Source organism: Osmerus eperlanus, chromosome 3, assembly GCF_963692335.1.
Source record: "Osmerus eperlanus chromosome 3, fOsmEpe2.1, whole genome shotgun sequence".
NCBI lineage: Eukaryota > Metazoa > Chordata > Actinopteri > Osmeriformes > Osmeridae > Osmerus > Osmerus eperlanus.
This window is the reverse complement of record NC_085020.1, coordinates 22,586,896-22,611,824: the sequence shown is the minus strand read 5'-3', so window position 1 is coordinate 22,611,824 and position 24,929 is coordinate 22,586,896. Positions and strand designations below refer to the sequence as shown.

Here is a 24,929-nt window from a genome sequence, read left to right as displayed (position 1 = left end):
ATGCCTTCCCAGCCCCCCCATCATCCCCCCCCTCCCTCTCTCCCTCCCTCCCTCCCTCCCTCCCTCCATCCCCCCACCCCTGAGGTCCACATCATGACATCACCTAATATTACACCCCTGAACCCAACAACACACATCACATGGGATGAGGAAGGGGAGGCTGGGGCGGGGGTAAGGGTCGTTTTCGCTGCCATTAACTGTCACTCACACAATCAGTCCCCTGTCGTCCTTTTCACACTGTCTGGAGTATTTTAGGACAGAGAGACCGTTTAAGTATTTGTTGTAGCCCTCCTGATGTATGTGATGTATGTGATTGGGTGTGTATGAAAGCCTGAGACAGCTGCAGCGTCAGTGCGGACAGTGGGCCAAGCTGGAATCTGGTGATGATGAAACCGGCGTGATCTGATTTATTAGCGGACAGAGGTCTGGTCCTGGAGTGATGGCCTACAGGAAGTATGCGCATGTAGATTTCTGGGAGTTGACACGAAAGGCACGAAAGCTTCACCTGCTAAAAAAAGCACCTCTGGGCCCGTCGTTTTACAAGTGGGCGGGGGGTCTAAAATAAAATCAGCTGTCTCTGTCCGCTCGTTGGACAGAGGAGAAAACGTACTTCTGGAGCTGGTCTCCAACTCTGACTGGGATTTGCTTGTGGCTCGGACAGACGCCCTGCAGGACAGGGGTGGCTTTGGCCTTCGTGTGGGATTCTACCTTCTGAGTGACGAGTTTTATAGACTTCGTTGACCTGGTAGGTGGCACAGTCTTTAACCAGCAACCTGTATGTGTCTGGTTTAGTCTGCTCACAGTGCTACTAATTCAGGCTCTGGTTAGAAGCACATGGCAACTGATTAGTATACCTTGATGTTGATGTACTGTGCTGCTCTGATATCGTGTCCTGTCACTTATTGTGAAACTTGAGGAATTTATGAGTAAGAAAGTAAAAGATGGAAAAGGAACTTTTATATCCAAGTCGTAGGTTTTGAGCGCTGAATCCATGTTTTTGGAGTGGGCTCTGACAGCGCTTTCGCTGTTTTCTCACACTGCAAACACCCTACCCTCAGAATAGCAGGCCAATCAGACACTGTGTATCACCACGGGCCAGGGCTGATGGACTGGCGTTTAGCCATCAGACTGTGGGTCCACCTGGAGCAACGGGGGCATTTTGATTTGGGAAAGTTTGGGTTCACAACCAACCTGAAGGCCTCGCGTCCAGTCGGAGGGCAGGTTCAACATACCTGCTGATCTGAACATACCACAAACAAGGTATCTGGCACTCTGTCAAAGACAGATGGCGTTTCTATGAAAGGTGGTGCCACCATGGAAACACCATTTGAATCCTGCAGATTGGTACTTTGTTGTACGTTAACTGTGTGTTTGGATGCGGAGATTACGAGATCCACTTCTCTGGGACAACCAAGCATGGACCTGCAGTTTCTCTTCAGCTTTCAGAGAGAAATATGACTCTGACAGGCACCAAAGTTTAAAATAGGGTTGATTTATTTTTGCAGGTACTTGGCGCCTAGATTACTTCACTTTCCTGTTACGTGAGCTCCTAACCCAACATGAGATAGGCCCGAGGCTGTAGACACATTTGGCATCGGATTCGCAGTTCTCTGTACATGAAACATTGCATTCCCACAATGGCAACTGGCAAAATAATTTTAAAACGTTACAGCTTTGTATGATTGAATAGCATAGAGCACTGATTATATATACAGTAGCCAAAGTGGATTTATGGTTTTGGAGTAGGTGAAACCTACCTTATTTAGGGAAGTGCCTCTGCTGGTCCCCCATCCGCTCTGACAGGCTGATGGGATTGCTCTAGCATAGCTGTCATTCCTTGGGGGCTAAAATAGAGTAAGGAGAGCTCTGCTCCAACATGCTGCAGTCTTATGACAAAGTACCAAAAGAAAAGTTATAAATTCTGTATCATTCTGGGCTTTTCACGGTTTTTATTGTTCCCCAGACACGTTGAGTTGATTAGGCCGCGCACTGATTTACATCCAGACAATTGTTTACTAGATCAAACAAAAAGTTTTTTTTTGTAACTTATAAATTGTGAAGTATTCCTTATCTTCAGTTCAAAGAAGTGTCCTTTCAATGAGAAATATTCTCTTGAGTGCCTTGAAGAGATTTGACATGTTTCATTGACTGGGAACCTCATTGCATATTGATGCAACAAAATATAATTTGAAATGATTAAATCTGTGCTTTGCTGTCATAAATCATATTACGTAAGGGAAATATCATCTAACATTTCCAGTATGACTGAATTTCCCGCTGACAGAGTTCTATTTTTCATTCAGTTTTTATAAAATAACAGTTGGCTTCTGTTCAGAACCCATGTGGCAAATGCTAATTATGATCCAAAACAATATGAATCTGACAAATTAGACGAAATCCACTTTTTCAAATTATTATCCAAGTTCCCTCAACGCAAAACGTTACAACCTTTTAGTTCTTAATGACAAAGTCCCCCTCTTGCCCGGTGTTTTGTAGCGTCACAGCGGCCGGCCATGAGAGGTGAGGCGAGCGTGCGCTCCTCTCCTCCTCTCCTCCTCTCCTCCTCTCCTCCTCTCCTCAGTCAGAGCGACACAGTGCTGCCTCAGCGCCAGGCCTAATGTGTTTTCCACGGGGAGTGTTAACAGTCTGCCCTGTCACGCCTTCATTAACTTAACAATGTTTTACAGCACAGAGCCAAACATAAATCTATATCCCCCATCTATAAAACTGGCTGTCCGCAGGGAGTAGCTTAATTGATTTGAATGAATCTCCTGGAGGAGCGTGGTGCATCACTGGTGAACATCTGCACACCTCCAGGGAGGGCACCACCCCTCCAGGGAGGGCCCCACCCCACTGTGCTTCCTCCACCTCCACACCACCCCACTGTGCTTCCTCCACCTGCCCACGCCTCCATGCTCCGACCTCTGAAGCCATCTGAGAGTGATGAATGATGTGCTGAATGATGACTGAAAGATTAATGGTTGGCTGTCACTATCAGATTTAGAACTTTAAAACGATTTTTTAAGTCCACATGTTGTTCACAGCTCTCCTACTTCCTACATGTGCATGAACGTTTGCTGGGTAACGAGGCAGATGAGGCAGATGAGGCAGATGAGGCAGACGAGGCAGATGAGGCAGACGAGACAGTCATCCGTCCATGCTTTCCAAGAACGTCGTAACCTTGTACGGTCTTTAGCTAGATTTGAAATCTGATCCCTCATTGTCAAGAAAAAATATCCCGTTCTGCTGCAGTGCAAACACAAACACAACGATGTGATTCAACAGGTTCACTTCTCACACATCCCCCCCTGTGTTTACGCTTCCTGTATCGATGGATAATGTGATTATGAATAATTGAGTTCTTTATTTCCTCTGTTTGGACCGTTTGCACGGCTCCCCTGGTGACAGAGCGGTTCAGAGGTGAAGTGAGAGGCTCCTGTTTCTCGGACTAATGAGCCTGTGTTGTGTGTGTGTGTGTGTGTTGTGTGTGTCTGGCCCAGCTGCCGGCAGCGCAGGTGGATCCAGGGCAGGACTTCCTGAGGAACAGTAGAACCAGAGGAACAGGATTCGCTCTGAGGACGAAGTGATAGTGTCCCACAGACAGGCCGACAGACCCTATGGCCACAGACCAGACAGACGCCTTCAGTGGGGTACACACACACACATATGCACACACACACGCCTGCACTCACTCATGGACATACACACACGCACGCACACACACACACACACACACACACACACACACACACACACAGAGCCTGGGTAAAACTCATTTAAAAATGACATTGACTTGGATTGTAATCAGCTGCCTCCACTATTTTGAGATACACGTTTTGCTCCCTCATTAGCCAGGCCAACAGCATTACATCTGACACTTTCTGAAGACCTTCCAAGTTACAGAGATCCTTCGTGGCGCATTCTGACGACCTGCTTGTTCAGCACAGTGCAACAGCCCCGGTCATGCCAGTGTAGCACAGTGCTGGCTGTCACGCATGGCGCGGGAGAGCAGCGAGTGGTATGATAGCTGCTGATGGCTTTGTCAGCCTGTATAAGTGGAACCCGATGACAGCTGACCAGTGGGTGAGTTCAGCAGGGCTGTCAGACCCAGGGAAATAGCAAGCCCTCTCTCACTGGCCACAGACTGGGAGGAGGGGAAGGCAACACAATCACCTGTTGCTGTAATGCCCCCTGCAGGAGAACTCTGGTTTCCATTACTCATGTCTTGGATCTTAGAGCTGTCATGGGAACTCCACCGTGGCTGGAAAACTACCAGCTGTATTTGCCCAGACACCATCCAGTCACACTGCTTCTCTAAAAGCAACCAGCTAAAAATATTGTCCTGCCATTGTGTAAACAATATGTCACATGCATTTATATCCCATTCCCTGTGTGTGTGTGTGTGTGTGTGTGTGTTACGTCTGTTTGCTATTGCTCTGTACAGCTGCAGCAGTGTTTCCATGAGAACACAGGAGGCAGTGGTTCATTAGGCATCTGTCTGATTCCAGGCCGTGTAGAGGTGAAGCCTGCTAATGATATTTCCCTGCTTCATTAGGTCATGGAGGAGTCGGAGGTGTGTTCCCTGCCTGGGGGGCTCGCCAGCGTCAGAAAACAATTTGAAGCCCAGGAAACGGCAACATCGCACAATGTGACCCAGTTCCATGTCCATCACAGAAGCGTGCAGGTAATTAGGGGGGTCTGAGTGGACGTCAGCTGGGCCTAATGCATGAGGGAGAACAGGGTACCTGCAATGAAACGAGGGGTGCGTTTCGGTCTGACCCCAGCGGGTCTGATTCTGCCTCTCTGCCATCCATCCATCCACCCATCCATCCACCCATCCATCCACCCATCCATCTGCCCATCCATCCGACCATCCATCCATCCATTTCCCTCTCTCTGTTCCAGCGGGCATGAGATACGCCGCAGAGGACACTCAGCCAGAGAGCATGAATCTGGCGGAATGTTGAATGATTGAAGAGGCTCTCAGCATTTGTTAGCATTGCATCCAAGCCTGTGTAGAGCTCTCAGGATCTGGGTTACACATGTTACGATCTTGACCACTTACTGCCACAGTCACCATGCAGAAAATGACATTATCCTAGTCTACCTTGTGTCTGTAAAAGCACCGTCTCACGGTTTTAATGGCTGCATTTCTGTAGTCAGGTAAACTCGATTGTGTGACTCATTGTGAGAAGACTTGAAGCAAATAGGTGTCTCTGTCTCTCCACTCTGACAAATACGATGTGAGTGATTAGAGGTTCTGGCATTCATCCACTGCTAGAGTGCACTGTCTCTTTCTGTAATTAGGGCAAAGTATGGTGGGTTAACCCCTCTAATTATCAGGCCTTTCTCCTGATTGTCAGTAATGATGGATGCTTATCCTCCACAGTTTGAGCAATAATTAAATCCACTCCAGGCAATTATAGTATTTCGCCCCCATGAGAGGTAGACCTGAATGCCCTGCTGTGATGGTACCTTGTGTGTTCCTGTGTGCATGCTGTGTGCATGCTGTGTGTCATGCTGTGTGTGACAGCCAGTGTGTTTCTCCTGACAGGAAGTGTCCAGCTCTGAGGTCACAGTGAGAGGCAACGTCAGACACGTCATCCCAGCCAATCAGCACATCCATTTCTACCAGAATGACATGGTAAAAAACGACGTTCCATTCTCAAAAGGCTCTTCGAAACTGCTACCGTGCCAACCGCTATTTAAGATCTGCTGCTTGACTGAGACACCATACAGTGCACTGCATGAGAAGATCTGTTTGAACGGCGTAGGATTTGATTCATATCAGCCCATATGTTTTCATACAGGCCACACACGAGGAAAACAACTTGACCTCCAGTTATGACAACCATGATCAGGAAACAGGTAAACCCCAGCATGGAAATGTGATGATACTCTTGTGATGGCACACACTCTTGTAGAGTCCCAGTAGATGCAGACAGTGTTGCTCATGTGGTGTGAACACCCACAGAGGATGACCTCCCAAGACTCACCACCAAGGAGCTGAGGGATCGCTTTGAAAAAACCATAGAAGAAGCTGCTCCCAGCAAGAAAGTAAAGGTAATTCAGTTACATCATTAAATCGATTGGTCTCAAATCCACATGAACACAATAGAGATTATATGAATTATGATATATTATAATATAAACTGTATTATAATATATACTTTTAGTCAATCCTCAAATGTGTTTTTTTTTTTACTGTGAGAAAAGGTAACAAAGTTCTCTCGCTGTCATAAAACTAGCTGTCTAAACAAGGCAGGGATCTTCTCGAACAGTGTTTCATAAATATGTTTTTCCCCCAAAAAGATGGAACGTGATGTAAACCGCTCTCAGTGGTCCTGCAATGTATCTCAAAAAGTCTCAACTGGTGAGATGTACGAAGTGTCAGCTTGTGAAGACTCAAACCAAGGTGTCTTTGACTATGAAGACGCTGAATACTTCCCTCCACCACCACCTGAGGAATCAGAGAACCTTCCGCCTCCTCCTCCAGACTTACTGCAGCTCCTGCCAGACAGTCCAGACATGCCAGAAGAATTCTACTCCCCGGAGCCCCCAGAAGCAAGTTACACATCCAAACAACCAATGAACCGCGAGGAGTACTCAAAGCAGAGAAACCTCTTCGAGTTGAAACGTCTCTACAAGCACATCCATCCCGAGGTTCGCAAGAACATCGAGAAAGAGTACCACACCAATGTGTCTGAGACACAACAACTAGACTGCCAGGAATACATGTACTACGACGACGGCAGCAGTCCTAACAACATCAGCATCAGCCCAGACCAAGAGTATCTGGAATGGGATGAAATCCTCCACGGGGAGGTTCAGTCGATGCGCTGGATGTTTGAAAACAAACCGTTGGACGCCATCAAAGACGAGCTCCCCGAGGAGGACGACGATAAGAAGATCACCCAGCAGGAGATCATCGTGGGGAAGGACGTGAGGCGCACGGCGTGGATGTTTGAGACCCAGCCCATGGACGAGCTGGGCTCTCACAACACAGAGTCCACAGCATACAGGAACAAGTTCAACAAGCTGGACAAAGGAGAGGTCCGTGCCGCCGCCTGGCTGTTCGAGACCCAGCCCATGGAGATGCTCAACAGGAGGCTGGGGGAGCAGGAGCTAACCAAAGAGCTCGTGTTCACCGAAGAGGACGTGAACTCCACCGTGTACATGGTGGAGAGTCAGTACATGGAAACGCTGGGTCACACCGAGACCATCGACGAGAGCCACCTGCTCAGCCTGAGGTCCGTCCTGGAGGAGATCAAAGGAGAAGCGAAGATCGTCACCAGCACCTTTGAGACCCAGTTCACGTGCGTCCTCATGGGACAGGCAGCGGGGCAGCTGCTGGAGATCAAGTCTGTGAGGAAGGTGGAGATGGAGACCCAGTCCTCCACCACCTCTCGCTGGCTGTTTGACACCCAGCCCCTGGACATGACCGCCAAGACGTGCACCACTGTGAAGTTGGTGTGCAGCCTCTCCTTGGAAGACAACAACAGAAGCAGCTGGGGTAGGTGGCTCTTTGAGACCAAGACGTTGGACGCTTTAAACTATGACTGGGAAAGTACCAAGCTGCAGAGGGAGGAGATCGTAGGCGCTGACGTTAGGAAACACTGCATGGTGTTTGAAACTCAGCCCATGGACTCTCTGAAGGACGACTCAAACGCCAGACCCCCTACCATAGAGGAAGTCATCGGGGGTAACGTCCGATCCGCAAGACACTTTTTTGAGACCAGTCCAAAGTCCGCTGCTAAGAATGGTCTTGAGGTGGGGAAGCTTAAAAAGGCTCTGACGCACGAGGAGGAGAGAGGAGATGTGAGACATCAGAAGTGGCTGTTTGAGACTCAACCATTGGAGCAAATAAGAGAAGAGAAAAAAGAGGTTGTTCGCACCGTGAACCTGCAGGAAGACCTCACTCAGGAGGATGGCACAACCGTCAAGGCCAACGTCCGAAAGAACTGCTGGGTTTTTGAGACACAGCCCATGGATACACTGAAAGACGATTCCAACTCGAAGCCCTCATCTAAGGAGGAGATTATTTCCGGTAATGTCAGATCAGCAAGAAACTATTTTGAGACAGTCCCAAGTGACGATTTGAAAGATCTTGCTGAGGTGGGTAAACTACAAAAAATGGTAGCCCTGGAAGAAGAGAAGGGGGATGTTAGACACCAAAAGTGGCTTTTTGAAAGCCAACCCCTGGAGAGCATTAGAGATGAGAAGAAGGAGGTGGTTCGCACCGTCGACCTCGGGGAGATGAATAAAGGGGATGTCTCAAACTACAAGAAGATATTTGAAACTACAGACCTGAGCAGAAAGGATGAATCTCAAAAGATCCTTGTAGAAGGTGTCACGTGTGGCTCTGTGAAATCGAACAAAGACCTCTTTGAGTCGACAACCATGTACGCCATGCAGGACAGCTCCGGACACTACCACGAGGTGAGGACCGTGCGCCGTGAAGAGGTGGTCAAAGGAGATGTGACATCTTGCAAATGGATGTTCGAAACTCGCCCTATAGACCAATTTGATGAAAGCATAAACAATTTCCAAATTATCAAGGGGATATCCAAACAAGAGGTCGAGTCTGGGGACGTGAAAACCGCCAAGTGGCTGTTTGAAACACAGCCTCTCGATGCTATTAAATACTTCAGCAATATGGAGGATGAAGAAGATGTTGGGACTGCAGAGAAAGTTGACGTTGTGAAAGGTGATGTGAAAACCTGCAAGTGGCTGTTTGAGACTAAACCAATGGACGTCCTCTACGAGAGGGCTGAAATCAAAGTTGAGGATGAAAGTGAAGAGATTCACAAAGGAGATGTGAAGACCTGCACGTGGCTGTTTGAGACACAAGCGCTCGATACTATCCGAGATGAGACAGAAACGGTTCTGAAAGCGTGTACTGTGAAACAAGACGACGTCCAGGGCAAGGACGTACGAATGGCTTGCTTCCTCTTTGAGACCGAGAACCTTGAGAATCTCACGGGGGAGGAGGAAGGTTTTAAGAGAATAACTGAGATAGACGTTCAATCTGGGGACGTGTCTCACATGAAGTGTATCTTTGAGAACCAGACATCAGATATCATGACCTCCACATCTAAGGAAGTCATGCACAAGCTGAAGAGCCTTCAGTCAGAGGATATACAGAAAGGAAATGTTGTCAACTGCAGATGGCTCTTTGAGAACCAATCCATAGATACGATTCGTGACAGCCAAGATGAATCTGTAAGCGGCCGTACTGTGAAGGACGTGCAAGGCGGCAATGTCGATAAAGGTCGTTTTATTTTTGAGACCTACACCTTGGACAAAATTCAAGAGGTGTCTTCCGAGACAGAGGAGACAGACGTCACGAAAATGCAGAAAATCGTCCGCGAAGACGAAGAGAAAGGGGATGTGAAGAACTACACCATGATGTTCGAAACTCAGCCCCTGTACGCCATTCAGGACAAAGAAGGGCATTACCATGAGGTCACGACCGTCACCAGTGAGGAGGTCATGCGTGGAGATGTGGTAGGGTCTCGATGGTTATTTGAAACCAAGCCCCTTGATTCTATCAGAGATACTGACGAGGTCTACATAATCAAGTCTGTCACACAGGAGGACGTTCAGAAAGGAGATGTGACTTCCGCAAAGTGGAGATTTGAGACGCAGCCTCTAGACAGGATCGCCGAGGACAAAAAGATGTTCGTCAAAACCGTAGATGATATTCAAGGAGGAGACGTCCGAATGAACAAAAGACGCTTTGAGTCGGACGACCCGGCGCAGACGTCTGTTCGAACGGTGAATGTCAGCGAGATTCAAAAAGGCGATGTGAGGACAGCCAAATGGATGTTTGAAACCCAGACAATTGACAAAATACGTAGCATGAGCTCTGAAAATATTGTGGAGACAGTCATGAAGGAGGAGGTGGCAAAGGGAGATGTGAAACAATCAGTTTGGCTCTTTGAGAAGAATCCCCTCGACCACATTAAAGAGGTGGATGAGAACGGCATATTCACTAGAGAAGAAATCCCCAAGGCAGACGTGCAGACAACAACATGGCTGTTTGAAACCACTCCGTTCCACGACTTTAACGAGACCAATACGGAGAAGACGGAAATCGTGGGGAAAAGTATCAAAGGAACCCTTGAGGAACTCTACAGTCAGAAAATGGTAAGTTCAAAAGGAATTCTCCTTGAAGCAGATGAAATTGGGGATATTAGAATGGCAAAATACCAGCTAATGAATAAGCAGGCTCCAGAGATCCAGAAGGAGGAGGTGATACGCGGGGACATGCAGAGCATCATGATGAACCTCCTGAACAGACGAGACACACGGGAGAGCGGCATCGTGATCGATTCAGAAGAGAAAGGAAACATCAGCACAACAGTGCAGCAGCTGTTCAGCCAGGAGAGAGACAGCACTGTGGAAAAAGAGGAAATCATTCGAGGAGACATTCAGGAAGCGGTGAGCAGTCTTCTGAAGGAGGCAGGCTCCGCCAAACGCGGCGTGCTCATCCAGGAGGATGAGAAGGGAGACGTGAGGATGACAATATATTCCCTCCTAAATAAACAAGACGACGTGAGCATGGAGAAAGAGGACATCGTCAGGGGCAACATTAAGAGCGCGCTCCAGAGCCTGTCAAGCCTGGAGAACTCGGAACAGATAAGGATAAAGGTAGACGACTCCGAAAAGGGAAATGTCAACTTTTTCTCCACGTGTATCGAATCGGGAGCACTTGACTATCTCAAACAGCTCCAAGTAGGGCCGGATGAAGTTCTGCCTGACAAAGCCCAGAAAGAGGAGATAGTTGGAGGTGACATTAAAGGAACAAAACTCATTCTGGGACGCAGCCAAGCACAGATTGAACGTACGGTCGAGGATATTGTTCCTGGAGATGTTCACAGCACTGTGAAGGTTTTCATGACCGAACCGATGGCCTCCATGGATGGTCTGCAGAAAGAGGAAATTGTGAGGGGGGATTTAAGGGCGACTATGAATTCCTTGTCACAGTCAGTGAACCAGTCTGTGGTGGTGGAGAAAGAGGAAGTAGTAAAAGGCAACATAACCAAATCTCTGCGCTGCCTGGAGAAGGCTCAGAAACGCTACAAGGAGGTGGAGAAGCCAGATATCGTCCGGGGCAACATTAAAGGAGCCCTGAGGTCCCTTGAGTTGTCAGCGACCTCCAGAGTTGAAAACATGGTCGAGGATCTCGTGGCCGGAGATGTCAAAGGAACCTTGAAGTCTCTGGCGAAGGCGACCCACCTGGTGAAGGAGGTGGAAAAGGAGGAGATTGTGGGGGGGGACATTCATTCAGCGATGATGTGCCTGCAAGACGCCTCTAGTGATAGGAGGGTCTTCCAGCATGAAATAGATGTTCAGGGAGATGTGAGAGGAACTATCCAGCTCCTATTGGAAGCTCCAGCCTCCCCGCGCATGCAGCGTCGACCCAGCACCGAGGGAGACGTGAAGATGTCAATAAGGTCTCTGTATGACACTCAGGAGATTCAGGAACAAAGCCAGTCTGAGAAGGAGGAGGTTTTAAAGGGGGATGTTAAAGGCACAATAAAGTCATTGTTGGAGACAGCGAAGCGCGAAGCTCCTAAAATCAAAATTGGAGCATACAGGCGAGTCAAAACTCCTGTGAAGGCTGAGATCAAAGCGACCCCTGTAGCTACGACTCAGAGCGCTGACGCACAAAGAAACGTACAAAAGATAAGAACTGCTAATTCCTCGAAGACTGAGAATTCTACGGTGGAGAATCATTCTCACTCAACTCAATCCACAATCAGCACAACCGAATCTCAGACCACTCAGCAATCCGCTACCGTGGTAGAACACAAAACCATCACCCAGAACCACGACATCAAAACTTTGAAGACGGAGTTCCGCAATCTGAATTCAAATCGAAAGGGTTTCATCAAATTGGATAAAACCAAAGTTAAAAGGGGTGTTTATGTCCCCAAACCAACACTGCAAGAATCTGATCTGCCTCTGCCCCCCCCTCCTCCATCAATGTCTGAACACGATAACCAGTGCCCCACCCCTCCCCCACCCATCAGCGACATTCCCCCTCCCCCAACTCCCCCACCCGCTGTTGACTCTGAGCTGGATGCACTGCCCCCACCTCCTTCACCCCCTCCCGGCACCACAGAGCAAGACTTCCTCCCCCCCCCCCCGTCTCAGCAGGAGCTCGACTCCATGCCTTCCCAGACGCCTCACCCCGCGCCGGCTAAAGCAACCAAAATGATCGTCAAGAAAGTCAAAGCTCCTGTGTTGCAGAAGGTCCCAAAGCTGGGGCCTCAAGTCCAGGTGCAGACGAATCGAATGGTTCAGTCGGCAACCAACACCACCACGGCCAGAACGTCAGTGGTGGAAACGAGCCAAAGTCAAACTGAGTCTGTGGGTCATTCATCAAAAACGATTTCCTCTGAAATCCCCATGCCACCTGTATCGCCACGCCCGCTGAGGAACGTTTGTGTCTCCCCAGTGAGATTCACACCTCCTCCTTCCCCTCCTCCTTCCATTAAAGCCAAGTCTAACATGAGCAGATTCACCACACCATTGATAAAAGCAGAAGAAAAATATAGAAAGCTGAAAGACGATGATCCTTCACCAGCTATTCCAGGTCCCGTTTCTACATACGATTCAGTCACTGCTGAACCTGAGATGGTTTCCTCTGAGGGCGCAGGTACTGAGCAATCAAAGCAGAGCAGCGTAACATTTGATTTCACCCAGGAGATGGCTAAAAAGACTGTGACTAAAGTCCAATCAGACACAGTATCATCTGAATCATCCAAGCGAGTGAAAAATTCAGATACCCCCTCCAGCACGGCTTTGATTACTGCTGTAAATGTGAAAAATCTGCCAGATTCCACTGTTATTTCTTCAACTAAACAGCATATAGTCTCTAATCAGAGTTCAAAAGTTGCCTCTGTTCAGGAGATCACATCCTTTTCATCCTCAACACAACAGACATTCACGGAAATGAAACAGCAAACTGCTTCCAGCTCTTCCCAGCAGTCTCAGTCGATTGAAACAAACAAAGTCCAGACCTCGACCAGTGCTGTCACAAAAAACGATTCGATCCAAACAGACAAGAAAGAATTCAAAAATCTAAAAACAAAGGGTTCCGATAAATCTGGAGTGAAAAAGATAACCGAGAAGGCAGTTGCGTCTGTAAAGGTCACGGCAAAGTCAGAATTGACAACAGAGAGGAAGGGGAAAGCTGATAAATCCTTGCAATCTGAAGACAAAAAGATAAAAGATAATCTCCCTGTGGCTGAGAAGGTTGCTCATCCGCCAACAAAAACAGAAAACACAATCACTGTGAAGAATGTAAAGATGGGAAAATCACCCCAATCTGAGAACAAAAAGATAAATGAAAATGAGAAAGTACCTAATCAGCCCTCCATAACTGTCACGGCCACACAGGAGGCTGTTGTCAACGCAGGAAATTCAGCACATAAGACAAGGAAGAGCATTAAACAAGACACGCAAGTGGAGATCAAAGATACAAGGCAGACAAGCGAGAGTGAAAAGGAAAAGGTGGTTGTGGAGAAAAGGGTGGAGAAAGTGGCCGAGCCTGGGGTCAAGCAGGACACCCAGACAGATCTCTCCGCTGCTCCAGAGGCCAAGGACAATCAACCTCCAGCGACTCCGACTCCCAAACGCAAGAAGAAGAAGTCCCGGAAACCAAACGGAGTGACACAGGCCGCCCCCGCAGAAGCAGCCGCCTCTGTGTCTGAGAAGTCCTCTGTGTCTGAGAAGTCCTCTTCTGTGTCTGTGAAGTCCTCCTCTGTGTCTGTGAAGTCCTCCTCTGTGTCTGAGAAGTCCTCCTCTGTGTCTGAGAAGTCCCCCTCTGTGTCTGAGAAGTCTGCCTCTGTGTCTGAGAAGTCCTCCTCTGTGTCTGAGAAGTCCCCCTCTGTGTCTGAGAAGTCCTCCTCTGTGTCTGAGAAGTCCCCCTCTGTGTCTGAGAAGTCCCCCTCTGTGTCTGAGAAGTCCTCCTCTGTGTCTGAGAAGTCCCTCCAGAATCAGGAGGTCACGGTCATCCAGATGCACGCAGGCGTGAAGGAGGAGCATAGCAAGGTCCACAAAGAGGTTATAATCACGGAAAGTAAAGTTTATCAGAGTTTTCAACAACAGGAGACTGTTACTGTTCAAAAGCAAGTAAAAGCTTCTCAGAAAAAGAAAGGGGAAACAGGAGTGAAGTCTAAGGAGGGATGCAAGAATGTTGCAGTGAAAGTGACTGACAAGCCAGCACAACGCCAACCTGTTACAATGTCAACAGAGAGCACACGGGATGTTCAGAGACAAGCAGAAGTTCAAAAGTTAATCTCACACATAATTGAACTGCAGGGAGCTACAGGACAGATTGATTCCAAGTCTGTGAAGACTCTGCTCAATACAGTTCCTGAGTGGCTAATGGGCTCAGAGGAGAAAAGTGATTTGGAGGAAAAAGCAACTGAACATAATATGGAAAAACTGATAGAAATAGTACAGTATGTGAAGAAACTGACAGAGGCCACATTAACGTATTTAGAAGGCAAGGGCACTGTGGAGAAACATGAATGTGAGCAGGTGTCTGAAAAGATTGTTATTGGCGGGACAACACAGAGAATATCTAAAATAAGTATTGGCTCTGCGAAAGTTGAATGTCAGAAGAAGGTTGTAGAGAAGAAAAAGACTTCACATGAAAGCAAAAAGCAAGAGACGATCTCAGTGAAGCTAAGTGACCCCAGAACGCCCTCTCCATCATTAAAGATGCGCCCTCCCTCACCCACATACATTACCATCGAGTCCGCACGGAGAACAGACTCCCCTCAGCGCGTAACCCCCTCACCCACCCCGCTGCACCGACCGGCCACGCCTCCTACCCCCCCCCCTCGCAGGTCCGACACCCCGACGTCTCGCATCAACAGAGTCACCCCCTCCCCCACCTTCGACAGGGCGGAGAACTTGACTCGACTGAAGGACACCACAGCAAAGCTCTCCCGCGGAGTAACACCGCCTCCAATTTTGCCCCCCCAGCAAATCACAGAAAAGAAATCGGAAATTGTGGAATCTCCTGCTTCATTCCATCGGCAAATCAAAACAGAGACACATGTGGTGAAACTGTCCGACACAGCAAGCGATAACACATCGGTGAGGGAGGAGAGCGCTTGCTTTGTGGATGCTCAGAGGAGATTGGGTGTAGACACAGACAAGCCAGCTGACCACCTGGAGCAGTTCACAGAGGGCAACGCCTCCTTCCGCCAAACTGATTCAGATGCTACAGCAGAGACGTCTGACTCATCGACTGTCATCACATCGGTGAGAGACAAGACAGAGTTTTTCGAAGAGGCTCGTAAAGCGAAGGTAAATAAGACCTATGTTCGGAAGGAGCCCATCGATATCCCAGAGCGCCTGGGCCCAGACACGGAGGAACCAGAGGCCGAACACCAAGAGAAAGAGGAGGACCTTCTCAAGGTGGACTTGTCAGGTCTGGTCAACAAATTCGAAACACCAGAAGAGAAAATCTACATTAGAAAGGAGCCTATTGTGATCGCAGACAGACTTGGGGCAGAGATGGAGAAGCCTGAGGCTGACTCAGAGAAATCAGAAAGTCTGGAGGACGAAATGCCAACATTTGACATCCGGACTATTAAAAATGTTTTTGAGCTTGGTGAAGCGAGCGCCGCGTTCAAAGAGGAGAAAAACAAACAGGAGGAGTTGGAAACAGCATCAGGCAGTTCAAAGCAGGAGGGTCCTCAGGGGACAGAGGGGAGCTCCTGGCAGAGCACCCCCTCCCCTCCTCGACAGGATGAGGTGGAAACAAAGCCAGCTCAGCCAACAGGCTTTTCCGGGACAAAGTCAGTCACTGAACAGTTCTCAAGCGTCGATGAATTCGGCAACAAGACAGTCGGGTCACGTTGCATCACAACGGTCTCCCAGCACTCCAAGACCCTGTCTGCTTCGCCAGTGCCCGTCTACAAGACCCTGTCTGCTTCGCCAGTGCCCGTCTACAAGACCCTGTCTGCTTCGCCAGTGCCCGTCTACAAGACCCTGTCTGCTTCGCCAGTGCCCGTCTACAAGACCCTGTCTGCTTCGCCCGTGCCCGTCCCCTTCTCGTACGCTGACGCGGTCAAACGGAAAGCTCAGGAGCTGAAGGCCGCTGAGGCCCGTGCGGAAGCGTCCACGGAGGAGCTGCTCCAGAACTTCCACAAGACGTGGACGGAGAGCGAGAACGTTTTCAAGAGTCTGGGCTACAACGTCTCAGAGGAGAGGGCAGCACACGTCGTTTCGCATCAGACCGTTACAACCGGTAAAAAGAGCGGCATGATGGGATTGAAAACTAATGGACAGGAATGGCATGTGACTATATATTAACCAATCCCATATTCACATGGCTGTTCCAGATGTGATGGAGGGGGTTTGGAAGTTGGCTTTTGTGATGAGTAACCAAGAAGGAATCTGAAAGTGTATAACCACATAAGCCTTTTGGATGACAAGCCTGTGTCATTCGTGTGACATGTTTACTGATTTGGGTGGTGCTATGGGTGCAGATGTGACATAATTTGTATGTTTTCATCTGTAATTAAACTCTGTGATGCTGTATGAAAACCTTTTTGATATTCGCATGAACATCGCAGAGTACTGATCCAACAAGTCCAACAAAATACTTGCACAGTACTTGCTCACTGAGATGAAAGAAAACATTTTCCCCTCACTTCACCAGGTTCGAGTTCCCAAGTCGGAGCTGTGTACTGTGTGTCGGAGGAGGGTCTATCCCATGGATGCTCTAATAGCGGACAGAAAAAAGTTCCATAAATCCTGTTTCTGCTGCGAGCACTGCAGAACTAAATTAAGGTAAATTCAAGAGAACATCTATACGACTCAAGAGAACATCTATACGACGAGAAATGGATGTATGCTTTGAGTCATTAACACTGTCATCACCAAAACCAAAATGAAAGTTTATAAACTGACTTGTATGCAGTAGTTGTACCATCTTGTTTGTGCTTTACTCTAAATCATAATCTTTTCCAGCCTTGGCAACTATGTCTCTCTCCATGGACATCTGTACTGTCTTCACCATTACAAACAACTCCTGAAGTCCAAAGGGAACCATGGTAACGGCCCCGAACAGACGCCACCTTCAGGAAGCGGCGTTACCCTTGTACCAGACCAACTTAATTGGAGATACTCAATTTCACAGAGCAGTGTTAGTTCATTAGACACGTCAAATACTCTTGAAAAGGAATTCCGAAAACCAATCAAGGAAACCAAACATAATAGTAATAAGATATCTGTTGTATGGCCCCCACAATCACAACCCCCTAAGAAACCCTTTCAGCTAGAGGAGGATATCAAGCTCATTAAACCCCAGTGGCCGCCTCAGGATGAGGCCAGCATGTCTCCCAAACACCAACACAGAAAGGCTGTTCCCAGAAGCGTCCTTTAAAATAGAGCAACCCAATGAATTAGTATGACATGTAGATTAATCGCAGTGCTGTATCATGGAGAACAGTAGAGGCCTTGAGAACGCAACACAAACACACACCTGCAGAAGAACAGGAAGAGCCTGTTAAAATGATGGTGGTAAGAGAAGTGACCTTAGAAGAGGGAAAATGTGTCATGTATGTAAATGTATGTAAATGAATATAGTGGGCGAAGAGAAGAGATTGTGGGAGATGGTGGACTGTAAATAATGGTATTTTAAGAGAAGGGAATTAGAAGGAAATGAATGTGCTGCAGGTTAGAGAAGAGTAAGTCAAATGAGGGTAAATGTAGAGTGTGAAATGTTACATTGGGAGAAATGGACATCACAAATGTGATTGGTCTGTCAGGTTTGATGACATCAACGTCACATTTAAGATGAAATGGTAACTAAAGGGAGAATGTAAGACGCAGAGAGAATTACAACTGGATATTCAAAGTGTTTTATACACTTCTGTCATACAGTACCCTGATCTACATGATCATATCATCAATCTTTACCCATTACGTTTTAAGAAATTATTTGATGCAAATGTATTGCAATAATCTTAGTTTGTCGTTTTCGTCCATGGAGAGAGTTACAAATTGAATCAAGTGTACCATTACTGCTTATATTTGTCTGGGCCTTTTTCTTTCAACATATCAACATTTTTACAATTACCTTTTTCTAGCACCTGGTGTGCAGCCTAGTAAAAATGATCTTGGAAATATTTTCTTTATAATATATACAGTATATACTATATCCTATTAATTGGTATTAATCATGTTTGTTTTGGAGATTTGTATCCTATTTAAAAAAAGCAAATATTTTGCAATGCACATTTTATTTCGTAGATTAGCCTATCTTGCTTTGTACAAGAGATTTCCTGATGCTATCATCTTGTCAGGCTGGTTTACTTTTTAATTTATTGCTGATCCAGGGGCAATAAAAAGATTTAATTGAAAAGGCTCCGCTGTGGTTTCTGATCCATCTATAAAGTCTAAATATAGGAACGTATGACACGGTTTCACAAAATAAACGTCATACTGTCAGAAAGTATACACTTAAAGAGATTGTATCTACTCATGGTCTGCAATTACCGTAATTCTTCGAATAAACGCCGCTCTCGAATAAACGCCACACCAAAAATGAACGTTGTGTAAACGTTGCGGCGTTCATTCGAAAAAATACGGCACTTTTGGATCACTTTACAGTTCAGCAACTCTTTTATTTATAAATGGGTAATGATGGATCAATATTACTCATTAGAAGCGTTTGCTTACATTGGAACATGTGTATACTGTAGCAATCTTTTATGCATATTTTCCACTCAACATAATCCCTTAAACATTTAACCTCCAGATTAAGTTTGTAGGGATAGGCTACCCTTCTACTATGTAGGCCTAATCCCCCACAATAAAGAGTGGTAAACTATAATTCGAGATGCAGAGGGAAATGTTTATCAACAAGAGTCGAGAGTGAGATAGTGAAGAAGGCAAAAAGACCTGTTTTAAAAATAAATACAACCGCTTTAAAATGAGTTTGAGACCACAGGTATCCTGTGGTCTCAAACTCCATCACGTGCTATCTCTGAGCACCGGTACTGCTGCTCAGGGCTCTACTGCAGCGGCCAGAGAGAAGTGGAAGTTTATGCTATTTGTAATAAAAAACTTTTCTTTGACACGCACATCCGTAATACTATCTCTACAAAAACCTATAGAACCTGGACATCAATCGATTAGCGAAAATGCCTGGCTCACATTAATATAGTTTATTCCGATTTGAATGTACAGTTTTAATTATTCTATCAAGGTTAGGCTATATTATTTCATTCACTTCAAATGTAGCTTTATATTTTATATCAGTATTTTATTCCAATGTTTGCTCACTGTCTATGTAACTAGTGTGACTAATCGCAAGTGTGGGTAGCCTGTAGAGGACACTGTTCTCTCAACTTCAGTTTTACACTTCAAGTCAGTCAGGATGGGAACATCGTATGGGGTGCAGTTGTAATCATATTTTAACCGTTTTTTTTGTTCTAATGTAGGCTATTATTAATAACTTTGTCAGATTAAGTTCATTTATAACGGTATAAATGAATTCCCCGTTTACAATTTTTCAACCATACCAAAATAAAAATCTGTTGAATTCCCCTATAGCGTCAAACTATCTTGCTGCAGTACAGTCTGCAGAATGAACTCTTTCCCTTTAAAACCGGATTGGCTACGAGGCTTTCGGATTATACTCTGATTGGACAGCTGTAATGTCAAGTTCCATGCTCTGCCATCAAGTTTCCTCGGGACAAATAGATGCTCCCTTCGGATGCTGAGCCAGTCTCAATCGTAGCATTAGGACCAGGAGTGTGAATGGGATGGAGTCGATTTAAAAGGTAGGCTGAGCATGTAATTCACACGGTGTCACAGTGTACATATTTGGACGTTGGTGATACTGCACGGATCTTTGAAAATGTCGGAGATTTTTCATGTACTTTTACTTATGTCTTTAAGCGCTTATCTCTTCTTAAACGCTGATTGAGTGCGCACTGTAGCCTATACGTCCCCGTTGTAGGCAATTGAGTTCCTTGACTGTAAACCCTGCAGGACCTCTCTCTTCCCTTGCCTTCGTCTGTTTCATGAGTGCATGCGCAATTTCTTATATTCAGTTTGTAGCTCAAGGTTTAGAATCGTGCGGAGAATAACTGCAGGTGCTATACACTGATTTGCAAAGGAATGTATGTGTGTCCACTGTCCACGTGAAAATAGTTTTCCGAACGGGATTCGTTTATTTCAGGTTGGTGATATGAATGTGAAACAAAGCTAGAATTGAGGACAATTTTTCACACTATGCAAGTCATATATGTGTTTAAAAAAGTATATAAATATGGTATTAACAGCGTGTTGTATCGGCCATGTCAGTAAGAATTCATATTGAGTTTTTATCAGGCTGCTTGGGATTTTAGTCTGACTGACTGTGAGGTCAAGAAGTAGGAGGCGATCTTTGTGAAAAAATCTGTTTTAGATGCTGTTAATTTGTTCTCTTATTAAGGAATAGGCCTATTGTTGATTCAGTGGTAACATCCGAATTTCCATCCCAGCCACATGATGGGTTTCTCTGTATGTAAGAGCGTCTGCTAAATGACTAAAATGTAAAAAATGTAAATGTTGAGAATGCCAGGTTGTCCGACCGGAACTGCTCTTTTTGTCGGTCTTCTAACTCTAGAACAGTTACATTGTAATAACCGCAATTACAGACTTTGCTCTGTCAAGTCAGACCGTAGACAATTAAGGTCTCAATATCGATGACACATTTTCTAGACTGAAGTTTTTTTGGAGGTTTTTCTGTTTCTTGCCACCAGCTTGGTGGTAAAGTCTACTGTGATATAATCTGAATGTTGTAGCGTGGAGGTTTACGTATATGATCTACTGAAATATACTTTAATTATTAAAATTAAAATCGTGAGTTTGTATATCACGCAAATAATGGCACATACATTTACGATTTTCTTCTCCTCTCTTCCAAGTGTAGTTTGCTCATAGCTCTTCCCCTCGAGAATAATATCTTATAACTGTATCGTACATCTCTTTATGCAGTGAAGAGAGAGGAATCATAGCTTATTTGGATGCAGTTTTGAAATGTTCTGATCCTGTATTGTCAGTGTCTTCAAGGTGCCTGTTTTCTTTCAACAAGCCCCCAGTGACCAAGCTCTGTGCTGAATGCTCAGCTTTATGGACCTTTGAAACACAACGATTATTTGTTTAGCAAATAATCGTATAATAATATGCAAATAATTAGCATATTATTAAAGTCCCCTTTAATAATATGTTTTCAATTGCAGTCTTCACTAGAGGGAACTGCAGGTTCATAGACTTCTTTGTGTTTGATGTGTGTCTGACATGCAGGGGCTGCTCTGGTGTAAAGTGTGTGTGAAGTCCAATTCCCTACAGGGAATGAGCTCGTTGTATACACAATGTGCACCTTATACAGTACTGCACATGTGTCTTGGTAACAACCTTTGTCATTGCCAAAGACACACAAACAGATTGATTTAGGGTGCATTATCGAAAAGTCTATTTAGCCACGATGTAAACCCTCATAAGTATTACTGCCATTGTCTAGTGTCTAGTCCCTCAACATAGATGTATTGATTGATGCTGGAGGTAATTGATCCCTGCATTGAAGGTGATTTGCAGTAGCAAGGTGTGCAGTGGGTCCAAATATTAATTTGGAATTATAGGTCGAATAATTCGAATGTAATATAATGTTTAAGTAAGAACATAATGTTTGTTTTTTAAATGAATATGTGAGGCATGGCTTGGCGGTCCCACACATTTGGATGTTTTTCTTGTGTCAGGTCGGATCACGGGAGCTTGATTCCAGACTGCGTTTCAGCAAGCTCTTCTCACACAGAACTCTCGGACAGCCCTTTTGAAGTTCACCCTACTTGCCTCTCCAAAGTCCCTCTGGACGGGGCCAGTGTATTTAAAGCCCATGCCTGAAGGAGCCCTGGTTCTATAATTGGGTATCTCTGAGGGGATTTGCTGACTCTCGGGCATGGTTAGTGGACGTTCTCAGTCCTAGTGCTCAGGAGTGTGGGAGAATCCTTGTTGTGGTAATGAGGCCAGGTATTACAGTGAGGCTGCAGTGGCCAGTAGCTCCATCTCAGGGTCACCAGTCAGGGCTGAGCATCTGCCTGCGCTCTACCCGTTGTGTCATGCACACGAAAGTCCCTCTGAATGGTCTACTTCACTTGACCAAATGTTGGGTACTGCAAACTTAGCCTGAGAGACCACACTCTGGATAACCAGTTCAGAGCATGCCAGTGAGTAAGAGAGACAGTGTTACTGGGTCTGGAGTTGCCTTGTGTTGCTCCAGTGAAATAGAAGGACCTTTATAGCCCGTTAAAGGAGCTGGAATCTCACGTCTGTATTTTCATGCGAAAGAGGATAAACACAATAGCAGGGTCATTTCTCTTTCTAAGTCTTCTTGATTGGATAATGACTTTACAGCTTTGTCTGCAGATACTTTCTAACCATTCTGTATCTACATACAGACTTCATAAATTGTTCGGAACCATCATTTGATGAACAGAAAATTACCGTTGAATAATTCAGATACCCCCATTAACATGATGTAGACTGGAGAACATATCATCTTTAAGTCACTTAATAGCACATCTTAGGCTTGTGGGGTCTGCTCTAAGTACATACCCAGGCAGCAAGCCAACATAAGAAGTTGAAAGCAGTGTAGAAAGGATCTCCTTCTGCTTTCATCTCAGTTTATTTTCCTGATTACCTGTTTTAGCAGCTCTCATTCCTCATCAGGATCACCGTGGAATCAATGTGGGGATGAGGAGACGGTGCAGGGATCGAAAAACAAACTCCTCCATCAGGTCTGCCCCCCGCCTCTCACACACCTCCCTGTAACAAAATTGGCCACAACAATTTATTTGGTGGGGTAAGAGCCTAAGGTGCCTCGGAGTCAGAGCCATAACTCTGGGACCAGGAGTGTGGCTCTGGGACCAGGAGTGTGGCTCTAAATACTCCCCGGCCTGTAAACATCCTGGTTTGTCGTGGAAACATCCACGTTTTATTTTATCATATATATTTATTCCCCAGTTTTATCATTCTGCTCCTCTCTCCCAGCAATCATCACTCCCCCCCCCCCCCCCCCCCTGTCCTGTACTGGAAGGTCTCAGAAGGGAACATTAGCAATCAAACAAGGCTCTGGAGGATACACCCCTCATGCAGGTGCTGTTCTCATCGCATGCTGATCAGATGTTAAGTGTCTTGAATAGTTTAAAATGCAATTCAAAGACACACAGGCGAGTATGTGATGCCGAGACTGTAGTTACTCCGTACCCCCTAGTTAGTTCCGAAAGCCGAGAGCCAAATGGATGTTATGCAAATTCTCTGAGTATGTATGCATGGTGTAAGTCTACAATGTTGAGAGTGCGACATTGTGAGCTATTGTTTGAAGAAGATATTGAAAAGGGAGCGATAGGATGTTGGTCTCCTTGCCCCTGCAGAATGTGCTCAGACGTGCGGCGCTGTGGGCCGTGACCACCTGAGGGTGGGCTTGATTTCCCAGGCGACCAGGCCCAAATGTTTTAGAGCTCTCACGTAAATGCTCTCCTTTTGTTGTTTTCAGCTGAATCCATGACCTTGAAATGACTAAACAAAGTCTGGGTAGGTGTTGGTGTTGGAGCATGACAAGGTTTTTCTTTTGTCATGGAAGGTCAAAGCAAGTACATGACCAGTATATCCTCATTGTTATTGTCAAAAGAATCCGGAAAACAACAGATGTTTGTATTTAGGATCTTTTCTCACTGGTGGCATTTTAGACATGCAGCTATATTCTTGTGTGTGCAAGAATAGGCTGTACAATAATGGATTTGCCTTTGCAGTGCAGTGCATTCATATTCATGTAAATCTCTGGGTGTTGTAAATCGTCTGCCTGCATGGGATTATGCTGGAATCCAACTGGAGAAGTTTGTGACGGCCTTCCCTTCTGTGTTGCAAAGCATGTTCCACAAGAGGCTTCTCATCTGAATATCTGCAGATCCTCATTTCAGTCCTGCCTCATACAATGTTGAATATCTTTCTTCCTCTGTTTGTCAGTGGAGGCTAATATTAGTTTAAGACTCACACACATCTTGAAATGTATCTGTGCTGCATCTGTGTCTGTGCTGCATCTGTGTCTGTGCTGCATCGGTGCCTGTGCTGCATCTGTGTCTGTGCTGCATCTGTGTCTGTGCTGCATCTGTGTCTGTGCTGCATCTGTGTCTGTGCTGCAGGACAATGATGGGATTGTTTTAGTCTGGGAGATGTGTTGAGAGTTGTGATAGTATGCTTTAACACATTGGAATAGACGTGTATGTGATTCTCTGGCACGCTGGTATTTTCTCGTCATGTTTGTGACACATTTTAAACATCCCCTCAATAGTAAACAAACCACTTTCAGTTTCACAATGTGTTTCTGACACCTCTGAAGTAAGCAGCTGTCTCATTCAGAGTGGAGCCAAGTAGAGACCTGAGCCCTAGCCCCTGGGCCCGAGTGGGGAAGATGGAACAAAATGGACATAATCCAACTGCAAAATGAACGTATATCCATTGAAATTATTGTATAACAATAACACCTCTCATTCCTGAGAGGTGCCGACTGATTAACTATTAATAACGCCTCCACAAATCAGTTAAAAGCCAACCAAATAGAACTGTAAATTCTGTCCTTACCTACATTTACATTTAGTCATTTACATTTACCTGGCAGCATTGCACCGATTAATCTAAAGGTCAGTCATTTTAGTTATGCAATTATGCACCTTTTAATCTGGTTCTGATTGGTTCAAATGTTGCTGGTGTTTGATGTGCTTCCTGTGGCTGTATGTCCTTGTGTTCCTATCTTCCAGGAGTGTGCCTGTATGTGTTGTTGACACAGCTATTCAGACTCGTCAGCAAAGCACAGCATTGTAATCCCCTTGATATGACTTTCTCTG

At 46.0% G+C, this 24,929-nt stretch overlaps 2 protein-coding genes across 5 annotated transcripts in view; both read left to right on the top strand.

Moving 5' to 3' along the window:
- The first annotated feature begins 598 nt into the window (after nucleotides 1-598).
- xirp2b (xin actin binding repeat containing 2b) lies at nucleotides 599-18,400 on the top strand. Of its 4 annotated transcripts, none has more exons than XM_062457947.1 (10): nucleotides 599-745; nucleotides 3,501-3,650; nucleotides 4,556-4,684; nucleotides 5,555-5,644; nucleotides 5,811-5,868; nucleotides 5,975-6,063; nucleotides 6,313-8,707; nucleotides 8,813-16,279; nucleotides 16,694-16,824; nucleotides 17,005-18,400. In XM_062457947.1, the coding sequence occupies exons 2-9, from the start codon at nucleotides 3,618-3,620 to the stop codon at nucleotides 16,783-16,785; spliced, it is 10,353 nt and encodes a 3,450-aa protein (XP_062313931.1). In that variant the 5' UTR covers nucleotides 599-745; nucleotides 3,501-3,617; the 3' UTR covers nucleotides 16,786-16,824; nucleotides 17,005-18,400. The 4 variants fall into 4 exon arrangements, with proteins under 4 accessions (XP_062313931.1, XP_062313932.1, XP_062313930.1 ...); XM_062457948.1 differs by having other exon boundaries at nucleotides 6,313-13,712; nucleotides 13,857-16,279; XM_062457946.1 differs by having other exon boundaries at nucleotides 6,313-13,733; nucleotides 13,794-16,279.
- Nucleotides 18,401-19,781: 1,381 nt separating this feature from the next.
- b3galt1b (UDP-Gal:betaGlcNAc beta 1,3-galactosyltransferase, polypeptide 1b) overlaps nucleotides 19,782-24,929 on the top strand; it is a 42,398-nt gene continuing 37,250 nt past the window's right edge. The window contains exon 1 of the mRNA XM_062456174.1: nucleotides 19,782-19,823. The gene's annotated coding sequence lies outside the window, so the exon portion shown is untranslated. The remainder of the gene's footprint in view (nucleotides 19,824-24,929) is intronic.

Coding starts and splice junctions, on each gene's coding strand:
- xirp2b (XM_062457944.1), top strand. CDS start 3,618: ATGGCCACAGACCAGACAGACGCCTTCAGTGGG. Junction 3,651..4,555: donor AGACAGACGCCTTCAGTGGG/GTACACACACAC, acceptor CTGCTTCATTAG/GTCATGGAGGAGTCGGAGGT. Junction 4,685..5,554: donor TCCATCACAGAAGCGTGCAG/GTAATTAGGGGG, acceptor TTCTCCTGACAG/GAAGTGTCCAGCTCTGAGGT.